General features: G+C 37.7%; 1 protein-coding gene across 2 annotated transcripts in view; it reads left to right on the forward strand.

Annotated features, from left to right (window-relative positions):
* Positions 1–12,141, forward strand: part of LOC124171453 — a 42,704-nt gene that overhangs the window by 18,011 nt on the left and 12,552 nt on the right. For both annotated transcript variants that reach the window (XR_006867725.1, XM_046550628.1), the window contains exons 8-9: positions 3,457–3,592; positions 6,913–7,068. Coding sequence is in view for 1 of the 2 variants with exons in the window: in XM_046550628.1 (XP_046406584.1) it covers positions 3,457–3,592; positions 6,913–7,068 (292 nt within the window). In the remaining variant the exon portion in view is untranslated. The remainder of the gene's footprint in view (positions 1–3,456; positions 3,593–6,912; positions 7,069–12,141) is intronic.

The raw sequence follows: 12,141 nt of genomic DNA on the forward strand, positions 1-12,141 counted from the left end.
GTATGTAGCTTCAAATTAAAGAAATAGATTCTGCAATTCGACAAAAAGCAAAGTCATTCAAATTTACAAACTTTTAATTGCTAAATTCTTTTTTTAAATCCTCCATGCAAAAGGGGGGGAATTCAGAATTCAAGAAAGACGTGGGGACAGTGGCTCTCCAACACTGGAGGATTTCTTCTGTACTTAGGGAGGGATTTGGGGTTCATAGATAACACTGATAGGGACTTTTAATCAAAATACTTCTTAATTTGGGGATGTAATTCAGGATATGGGGGGTTTTACTTATCAGGCCACTGACTCACGTTCACTGCTGAGGTTTGACTTCCACTAGTGGCTCTTTCTCTGTTGTTGCTACGCCTTCCACTGTCTCCATGGCTGAGGGAGTGGCTGGTGGAGTGCGATGGGTGACCTCTCCATGACGATGGAAGAAAGAAGAAAAAGAAAGGAAAAAATCCTGATGGCAAGAACTACACTTTAACTGTCTGACAAATAGGTTTCGGACTATTCTCTCACCACTTTGCATCACACACAAATAACAGAAATTTTAACGTGTTCCCTACTATGAACGTTCATGTGGAATCTTAAATGACTTCAAATGCTATTTAACAAGATTCCATATAGCATCTCTTACACTAATGGATAAAATGCTTGGTATAAATGTAATAGTAACTCCATTTAAGCCTGGTTGGGAACATGCAAAGGTGGCAATATTTAAATTGAGGAAGGATGAATATCCCATGGCAGAATATTAATCACAAACTTTTCTCTGAAATCTTCCAATCAGATGGTTACTACAAATCAGAAAAGAGGCTTCATCTATTAAAAGAGTGGTCATTATGATTGTGCTTCCTTTGAGAAAACTTTAATGCTTTGGATAGGGCATCATAAAAATAGAATTGCATCGCATACCTGACATGAAAAATATTTCCCATAAACAAGTCTCAAACCTACATTACAAATCAGAATTTGGATATTACATTGATATACATATTCCATGTTACATTGCCAAGGTGCAACATAGTCATGTGATGTTACTTAATAGAGAAGTGTTTTTATAGTATAAAAGAATATCTTCAATCTGAAATGTAACATTTTCTTATGTGAATTTGTTAATTTTGACGTGCCCTATATACTTGTTTTATGATTGTATCATGACATATAGTATCCTTTGGGCAAATAAATATTATTATTATTATTATTATTCCCATCCATTGCCATTGGTTCACCCAATTAATATTGCATAAAAGCAATTGAATCATGTTCCAAGACCTACTGAATAACCTGTAACTGGCTGTGATGATGAGTCATAACTTCATTTTCCCCAAAGGCTATAACCCTTTTCACTCCATGAGTTTCCAGTCAATGATTTTTTATGAACACCCATATAATTCTTCACTAACCGACAAAAATAAATCCTATGGAAATACCCCATTGTTGTATCATATAGTTGTATTCGCAGACAATGATAGCATTATTTTCTCTATAGAGAATATATATACAAGATAGGATCAAAAATCTGTAAGGCTGAATTTGTTGTGCAAACGGAGCATTGGAGGTGAATGGGACCACCTGGTTGTGGTAGTGAGGAGCCTTCCAAAGAGTCTGATATTTTTTCCAGTCACCAGCAGTCAAGCGGAGAGTAAGCGAGTCAATATCCATGAACCTTTATTAACCCAGGAGAGGTGCACGGCAAAATGTAACGTTAGAGGGTGAGAGCGGGGTCTCATCGACACCCCAAAGAAAATGTTTTTTTCTCTTTACTTGTAATGATACAGTTATGTTATGTTCTATATTAAATAGGTCCACCAAATTAGATTGATACTAAATATTTACTTTTCTACTATTACCATAAAATTGATAATGGAGAAATGCATTCAACCGAAGTTTTCTATGTGTGTTATTTGACATTCGGCATCGTATTGATGTTAACTTTACAACTTTGGGTTTCAAGGCATGAAATATCTTATTATACATGCTGAATGTAATGTTCTACGTGCTAAAAGAGAAAAAAAATAATTATCTCTCATGAAAGGAGAAAGCTCAGGGGAAGTCCTATGGCTCCGAAGAATTGTAAGGGTGCGTGGGGTGTAGGTGACACCCCAGGACATTCTAACTTGTTCCGATCCCGAAGCAAAATGAAAATTTTATGGGGTATTGGCAGCATTTTGTCAAAATGTATAAAATTTGATGGAATAAGAACTGAGGAAGAACTGAAGAAGGTGTAGATACCACAATGTACGTACAATGGGTCAAAGAAGAACCATGGGGTGTCGTTAACACCCTACACACCCTTTCCAAGGTTAATAAGTGCGGTCGTATTCCAAGACAGAGAAAATTCTAGAACAGGGCTATGTCATCAGATACCGCATCAAACTCAGTAAACCACCACGGAGACGCTAAGAATGATTGAGGATGCCCATGGTGATGCTGTCATGAACCACTCAACAGTGTTCTTGTGGCATAAGCTGTTCCAGAAAGGGCGAGAACTCATTGAAGAAACTAGTGTGCCGGTCTCCAGTCAACTTCAAAGATTGATGAAAATGTGGCCAAAATGATAAAGCACTTTGAGCTCCGACTGGGACACAAACATTCGTCTAATCGTTGATGAGCTAGAGAATTCGTCCTAAAGATTATTAACGAGGATTTGGCCATGCAAAAGGTGTGCTCCAAGTTTGTGCCAAGAATCATATGATTATTTTTATTTATATTATTTTGTTCATCCCTCATATGAGGGATGTCCAAGAAAAACCAAATTTCTTTGACAATGGCGCAATAACCAGTGATGAAACGTGGTGTTTTGATTACGACCCAAAGACCAAATGCCAGAGTGCCAAGTTGCATAACTATAAGCCCTTTAAACTGCAGGTCAGAAGAAAGATATGAGCAAGGTCGTGAAGACGTATCTCTGAGGGATTTCCTGGAAAGCGAATTTCATAAGGTGTGCATGCAGTGTTATCAAGTTGTGTTGTGTCGAAGCACAAGAGTGTTATTTCGAGGACTACTAAAGATTTGTACCGATTAGTCAAAAATAAAAATTTCAATTAATTCAGTTCTACTACTTTTTTATCCTACCCTGTAAGTACTTTATAAAGACATATTCAACATCTACAACAACCACTCATATCCTTTAATAAAAACTATATAATTAACTAATTGAATATTAATTAAGATTCAATTATAGTTAATTATATACCTTAAGGCCTGGTTACACGGTATTTACAAGTTATTGTGGTTTGCATGAATGATTTTGGTGGACCAGAACGAACATGCACGAATGCATGAGCCAAATTAGAACAGGTTCTATTTTCTGTACATGTATTCGCACAAGTTGGGTGGTCACACGGTGCATTTTGGCGTTCATTCTCGCGTTCATACGTTTATACATTAACCCGTACGTGTTAATGTGTCATGCAACCAGGCCAAAAGTCTGGAATATAAAAATTTATTCTCCTTCAGAGGGAATGTAGACATTCAGATGCGAGAACTGAGTGGATTAGAGGCAACCCGACGGAGAAGGTGGAAGGATCCTGGGGACCCACCTGGAGAAAGAAAGATGAGCAAGATAAGGAAGACCAAGAAATTATCCAATTAAGTAAGTAAATTCCAAATGAAATTTAATGGTAAACAGAGACAAGGCGACGCTGTTCTTGATAATTTCTATTATTTTCAGTGAAAACGGCGGAAAACAAACCATTTCTTGGCTCACAATAAATAAATGAAATTTCATTTACATGAAAATGATGTCTCAAGTCCGGAAGAGAATTTTTTAAAGAATATTTTGGAATGGAAGTAAATAGAAAGAAATTAAAAATTACCATGTGCTGAATAGTTAGCATCATCTCTCCAAAAAGCGGCAAATTCTTCGATAATTTATCTATGAACTTCAACCAACTTTCAAAACAGCATGAAATTAATAGGGCAAATCCTATTGGCTAGGACAGAGGACGTCACTTACATGCAATGGCGCATGGCGCATGTCATACAATATTGGGGTGCTGGTGATAGCTCTGTGTTAATGTAGCAGAAGTGTTGGCTACTGAAATAATAGCTGTTTGGTGTAATTACTGATAGCATTAAATTTGCTTATGTTATTTATGCACGCGGTTATTTAGTGGATTCTTTTTCTCTCCGAAATCCGTCACAACTCTTCTCTACATTACGTGTCTTTCGGTATTGCAAAAGATCAATATCGAATCATTATGTCTGTTGCTAAAATTCAAGAAGAAATTAATAATATACCCTTGGCTGATGATGATCCTCAAGGTATGCTACGTTATTCATAGCTTAGAAATTAACATGGTTATTTTTAATGTGTACTATTTTGCTTCCAGTAACCATTTACATCGATGCGTGAAAGCTAATCACCAGTTATACGCGAATGTTTACGTACTTAAATTTACAATTACTTATCCATTTCATGGATTGAGGATTGGTTATTTATTGGCCGCGGAAATTAAAGGGATTTATTTCTTAAAAGATTATCAGGAATGATGAGTTATTACCACCGTATCATAATTATTTATTATAGAAAGGGCTGCTTATTCTTCGTGCCTAAAATTAATGAAATCATTGTACAACAGGTCACCTCCAAATATGTATACTTCTGTCAGTATCCGTAGTTTTAGATATTTCTTGAACTCTTAAACTCCATTTTCACCGTAATGAAAGGTCAAGTAAAATTGTCTCTGGCAAATTTACACAATACCATCCTCTTCCATATTTGCGTGTATTTTTTCCCTTTATTTAATCAGCTTCTTTTGCATTTCCATAATGGATTAATGGTTTTTTTCCTTCGCCTAGTGACTTTCTTTATCTACCTCGTACTATACATGCATCATAAAAGATAAAATTTTTAGAAAACATATGGCAATAATCTATAATTTATCCAAACTATTCATAGGATCATAGGTGACCTCTAAGTGCATAATTTTGCGTTGCTGAATTTATCGGATATTTTATCGTCTAATTGAAATCAAGATTATGGAAGGCAGATTAAAAATTTAACGTCCCAGTCTTAGATTAGGTTTCTTGAAGCAGAAACGTCTAGAGGTGACATCTCTCTCAGCGTTCTACCGACGTAATTGTTGAGAGACTTAACTGGTCAAGTGTTACAGCTGTCATCAGGATTTGGAAGAGCCACCTTTCGTAGTCTCTTATACAGAGTGCTGTCATTCAAGTGCCTTGAAAAAAGGACTCAAGCTAAGCGCTGGTATTGGTGTATTGAAAGTCCGGTCCTTATCTCCACCATGATAGGTTTTTTAATTTGCTGTGTGGTACAGTGGCGGAAAAAATCAACACAAAGCTCGTTGGTGTCTGAATGTTGCTAGCTCAAGAACTATTTCAAGACGTCCATATCCGATAAGTATGCCCCCATAATGTTCTCATACAACCAAGAATTTTCAAACTATATACTCCAGGGAAATTTCAGGAAACTATAAACTTCAGGGAAATTCACTAACATGCGTTGCAGTATGACAATGCTTATCAGACCTGACTACTAATTCCTCCTCTCATTCTTTGTATTATAATTTCACCCATGTCTCACCTGTGTGATGCGTGATTGGGTGCTGCATTGACTATGTGGGCAATTTTCTAATATAAAATTCTTCACAGAAACTAGTTTAAGGTCCAGAGGATGTTGCATGACTATTGAGTTCTTAAACGCTATTAATTTGTTGAAATTTAACTCCTACCTTGCATAGCCATTTGGGTAGTTGACTGTGGAGTGAATTTAGAGTACCTTTTCAAATAAATATTAGGCTTGTGCTTAAATTTTATGGCAAATTGGGCATTGCTCTCTAATAAATTTTTAAATATTTTCTTACTATCATGGGACTGACTACTATTTCTTAGTCTGAGAAATATTTTACAGTCGGCATTTTCTGCTGTTTATTTATTTCCTGAGCTGACTACATTCAGATGCCAACGAGCTTTGTGTTTATTTTTTCCACTGCTGTACATAGATGGTCTCAATGTCATAGCCTCTTAGAGACTTGAAATATTTATAAACGAGTTACAGGGGATTACTAGCTTGTATAGTAAATATGTCCATGTACTTCTCTCGACACGTGATTTGCATTAACTGAGGAAAGAATTTATCAATTAACTCATCATTCAAATTAGTTTATTATTTAAGCACACTAAAAAAATCTATTTAGGGGTTTTTCTTTCTTTTTAAAAGTGAGCCAAACCAAGTAGTATTGTTAAGTGGTGCCTAGAAATAAACAACAAACTTTCAATTCATGCCTTTGTCTGCCTCCTAACAACTTTAAGCGTGCACTAAAAGATGATCAAATCAGCAAAACTTTATATCATCAAAATTATATCTCCAGGATTCTTGTTTATACAAATTACTATGTTTCTTTTAGTTACAGTGTATTAATGCATCCCAATATGTTAACTGGATTTTATGTTATTTTTTACTAAATCCTGTGACCATCACATTTTTTTAAAGTGGCCATCTGTCCCGGTTAAAATCACTCTTGAGGGCATCCCATCTATCTCATAAAATTCTCCACAATGTCCTGGTTATGGGAATTATGTTTTTACAATAACAGTTTATAACAGAAATCATAAAACTATACGGCAATTAGAGTTTAGAATAAAAAGTATCATAGTAATGTATAATATTTAAATGGGGGCTTTATCAAAAAACACTATCAGTTGGTAACGGAACGTCACTGCTGCTGGTCTGAATGTGAAGAGGATGGTGTTACATGCTCAGACCATGTTAAGAACACATTATAAGCCACAAATATTACTACAATCTCTATTTAAATAGGAGTAACATGGAGGTTTATCTGAAATTTGGAGGTCTATTTTTTACTTTATGGATCATTGTGGTAGTTTTCTTAGCAATATGATGTAATGGCTATTGTTATTGTTCTCTCATTGACCCTTGTAAATTTTTAGTCGTTATATCTGAAGGAGAAGGAGATGGCTGTGAAGAAAGCATCTCATCTCAGCAAGTTGGTGTTGGTGGAGGAGGCTCTATGATTGGCCATGGCCGAAGCATGGACTCCATACCGTCAACGTTTACAAATGGAAGTAGCAGTCCGGGGCCTCACAGTAAGATATTAGATTTCCTTATTCCATTTTCTTCATGCTATCAGTATGTCAAGTAAATTACCTGTGATTTTGTTTTTTAATTCAAAAATCATTCTTTCTTGGTCATTCTTCTTCATTGCAATACATAATTAGTTAAAACTCAGTGGCAATACATGACGTTCAAGCTAAGTCATCACATGCGTGGCAGGTGGCATATTTTCAGAGTCACATTTTTGTTCAAGAAATTTAACTTGCATGGATAAAACTCCTCTTAAAAATGATTGATGGAGGTCTGTGGGGCTTTAGGGCCGAAGGCATCAAGCGGGAAGTGCAGGGCTCTTTCAGCACCTTCGAACCCCATGGTTTTCATATTTTATCTAGAGATGTGTGAATAGTATCCGCGAATACTAGAAAGTATTCGAGATTTCGAAAAATTATGCTAAGGGTACCATCTCGAATACTTTGAATTTCGCGTCATACACTGTCATGCACACGTCGTTGGTAGTTGACTCGGAAAAATGTAGAGAACTCGTTTAGTTCATGCAGCACCGTTTTAGGCAAGTTGACGAACTACATTAAATTCGCAGATTAGAGCGGTGAAAAGAGTTCAACATGGGGAACCAGAAATGATCAGGTGAAAAAATCCGAAAATCCCCAGTTTCCCCCACCAGGAGAACCTCAGTGCCATGGGATAGTAAGTACGTAGCACAATTTCCAAAATCCGCTACCCCCTCCATCCATCAGCCCTAGGCCCCTCCTCCGACGCTTTCCTCCTCTCCAAAATCAAACAAAAGGCCCCTGCTCGTGCAGGGTTCGTATTAGGAAGACCATAAATCAAAAGCTTCAAAAGAAAATACAGTGCAACCTCGATAAAACGACACCCCACGGTGCACCAATAAACACTCGCTATAGCGAATTGTCGCTTTACCGGAGGTGGAGCAAATAATAGCCAATATACCTGTTGCGAACAGTTATACAGGAACAGGAGTGGTGCGGCAACAGATATATTTCTATCCGATAAACGTTAGCATAAATCCAGACGAAAGGCAATGTTTTTTTGCATCAATAAATTTCCTTACTCAAACAACAACTAACTATTCAAACCATTTTAAGCGCCGCACTGAATAAAAATCATGCAAAGCGTAGTTTTGTCAATCATGCCAATGCACAACCGACGAAGCCATTTTTCTATGCACTTAATTAGTGCATTTACGTAATCATTCTATTATTCTGATATTTTCCACTGAAAATTCAAAAATTTAATGATAAAACAATATCGCGGTTATTTAATGCCTCAAATGTTTCCATTGGTGTATGTTTATTGTTCCTGTATGTTAAGCAGCAGTGAAGTGAAATAACGTATTGCATTTGTTACTGCAGTCGAAAACGCTGGAAGGTTGTATAACGTTCCTGCCTTGGAAGACTTTTCTATCAGATAATGTAATATCTTCATTATCTACAGTAAAAAGTTTGCTAAGCTTGAAAAATGATGTGATTAAAATTGCCATTGTTAAAAAAGTTCCTTTTCGAGTGTTACGCTCGCGACGTATTTGAAATAATACACAGAGTTTACCACGGCACTGCAAACGATAGTGAGTTGTTCTGTTAGTTCTTCCTGCGGCCACCAGGGGATGTTCGGCTACCCACGTGACGGAAAAGAGCGCTAGTACGACTCCGACCACTGACGCGAATAGTTCACCCTTGTGAATCCGCAACGGAGAATAAATACATCCATCCGGACAATTCACGCCGAGTATCATTGCATCGTACATCCTACATCATTGCTAAGGTGCACTACCTACCTTTAGAGGCATTATTGCAAGAAATACCTCGTACTGCAAGGGTTTTGTCGGGGAGTAGGATGTAAAAAACTTCCGTTTCGTCTATGTTATATGACGTGGGGAATACTTCTTAAGATACTTATGATCGGATTCCTTTCTTCCACGACTTAGTGTTTACACCGCAGGCATCACCAGCAATTATGAGGGGAGATAACGCTTTGGTGCTTTGCATTATTATAATCAACCTTCCGCACTCTTGAAATTTTCGATTTGCAATCTATCCTTGAAATACTCCGCTTTAGGCGTAGGCATAGCCCCCCTTTCTCAAAAGTTCCCGCAGATTGGAGTGGGCAAAACCACCCGAACAAAGCTCCTTGTAACTCTACATAGTCTGCATTCCTTGGGTACTTTTTTTTAATTGTGAAGAGCGAATAGGAAGATAAATTAATTTCGACATTCTCATATTACTCCTTTATTTTTATTTTCTCGCTTGAACGTGTTTGTTGTTTTTTTGGCCATGGTGTCTGCCATCAAATGCTTTCTATTCACGCAACTCACGGACGTGCGGGTATACTACCGACTGCTTTCTGCCGCCCGAGGAATGAAAGAAGATCAAGCATTCGCGAATGCTAATGTCACAATATTTCCACCAAAATTAACTACCTATTTATCGAATGACAGTTTACCACATAAATTTGAGACTGAGCACTCCATTAACTTCATTTCTTACAGATCGCTAGCAATTACAGAGATTAAGGAGTCTTGATGTAAGTTTTTCCGGCGGTGAAACCCTCGCTATGGCGAGAGCCAACACCAAATGGGCCTCGTTAAATCGAATTTTTAAATATACCTATTATAGGGTCAATTGACGGTGCATCGGCTATCTCTCGTAATAGTGGGGGTCTCGCTATAGCCCGTACTCGCTTTAATGAGGTTCCACTGTATTAAGTTACAGGAGAATAATAGAATCATGTTTCACCCTTCCCTCTTTCTCCCCCGCTGACCTTTTTCTGCCTACCTGCTTCAAAGTTCCCCATTACTGGAGGTCTACTGCTGCATGAGTCATCTATTAGCCCAAAAGGTGTCAAATTGACTTTCGGCAATTGATATTACACCTTCATTGGATTAAAATATTAGTAATGTGCACGCAATTAAAAAAAGAATAAGGCCAAACATGACGTAATTCTGACTTTATTTAAGCATTTTACGCAAGGAAATAAATTTCAAAATACGACGGCATTCTGGCAAAACTCGATATCCTCGCAGCTGAGCTTCTCAGAAGTTGATGCGGTATTTTTTTCCGAAAACATATATCAAGTTAGAATTTATGAGTTGTGCTATAAATCTCTATTGTCACAGTCACAGACGAAGGGATATTTTCTCAGTATATTTGGTTTCTCTCTGCTAGCAATTCAAACTCATTTGCTTATCTCATGAGAACTTCTAAAGATGGACAGAAAATAATTGAAGAAGAAAATCTAGTGGAGAAGCCCGTGTATTTTGCAAAATGCCTCGGATTGTCCACTAGCACTTGACAGTAGGAGTGGGGGTAAAGCGAGCTCCCTGTTGAAAATAAGAAGATGGATGAAGCAGAGTATCAGCTGGGCGTACCGCTGAAATGGCGTTTGGTAGATATGAATGTATACATCAGACAGAAATCCATCGTAGCAGTGTAAATGCCGAGACGGCATGAAATCATTTTTTCGCAAGGTGGTGTGTCCACTTGGGATATTTGAGATAGATGTTAGTTGAATCAACTATGTGCCCAAATTGTTTCCATAAAATGAAAATATTCCATTAATCAGTTAATTTCCTGTTTGAATCCTTTAAAGGAAATCACAATTACTCGCCAAAATCCTGAGTTTTCTGCTGCATAGGCAACCTAGTCAAACATTCCCGCATTCATCGTTTTTTTCGTCTATCCCTTTAAAAACGATAGATCGAGGTGCCACTGTATACCTTTTTATTTATAGATTCATCAAGGGAAATAGAAGAAGAAACATTCGTTTAATAGCTTTGGGCCACTCTAGTATTCGAATATTTGAATCATCATTTAATATTCGAACTCAATATTTGAGTTATAGAAATATGCTATTCGACCCATCTCTAATTTTAACTCTTAACTTTGCATGCTTTATGGCTTCATATTCTTTTATTCGCTTTGGGGCTCTTTGATCACATTGTCACCAAGGTCCTCGGATAACTAGTCAACCCCTTCACTTAGTGTACTTTTATGTGTGACACTTGATTTAGAATGAAGAAAAAGTACTGGTTGTGTACAAATATCCATTTAGACATCATAAAACAAGTGGTATGGTATTTGGAGGAGGCAACCGACAGCTGAAGTCATTTGCACCATGAGGGAAGGGTAGGTGGAGAGAAACCCGGCATCGGCATTAGCCAGCTCTTAACGAAAGGCACCAAGGGGTCCACAGCTTAACGTTTCATCCGATGGATGGAGTGTTTTGCTTGAAATGTCCTCCACAAAGCATTCAAGCAGGGATCGGGCAGTCTCTGAAAATTCTCTGCCACCCCCGGGATTCGAACCTGAGCCGACGAGGTGGGAAGCCAACACTCTAGCCACCACACCAACCCAATCCCCCGGAAACAAGTGGGATAACCAGGATTTTGAAATAGGGGAGGTTTAGTGGAGATTTCGGGGCCCTTCGGGGGTGTATGGAAACCACCACAGAGGAAAGGGAGGATGTAACCCAGAAAATATTTCTCCCCTTTCCCCCCCTCCCCCCGTGTTGCTACTGCATTGCAGGAAACTGAGATACGAGGTTAATTGTGCAGTAAATATTGTGGGATCCCCAACTTCATTTTTCATGACTTTTTAATTAATTTTGTTGCAAATTTACTAAGTAAGTGCCAACCATGGTCTCAATTAATGGGGATGTATAAATAATTTTTGACTGCTGAAGGATGCCTTTTGAATCTTATTTAGAATAGGCTAGTTGATGGATTTTAGCAGCAAGGAAATGACAAACAATCATAATAAGAGGTGCTGAAAAAAATATACGTACAGAGATACAGCTGAATTGACACCCTTGACAAAGCAACAAATGGTAGTTCTGTTCTCACCATCTGGCACCATATCTGGGATAACTTTTCTAGTTAAATTGTGAGATCTAATGAGGCATAAGTTGCTCACAATTGAAGTAATCATTATCTTATGCCAAGTTATTATAATTGTTAATGCAAATATTGTGCAAAGTAAGCTCCAAAATAGGTATCTCCTTTCACTTGGTAACTTTAATTGGACAACAATCTGTTTGGTCCTTACAACCTTAAGCCTACAGCTCAGGTGGGC

Source organism: Ischnura elegans, chromosome 1, assembly GCF_921293095.1.
Source record: "Ischnura elegans chromosome 1, ioIscEleg1.1, whole genome shotgun sequence".
NCBI classification, from domain to species: domain Eukaryota; kingdom Metazoa; phylum Arthropoda; class Insecta; order Odonata; family Coenagrionidae; genus Ischnura; species Ischnura elegans.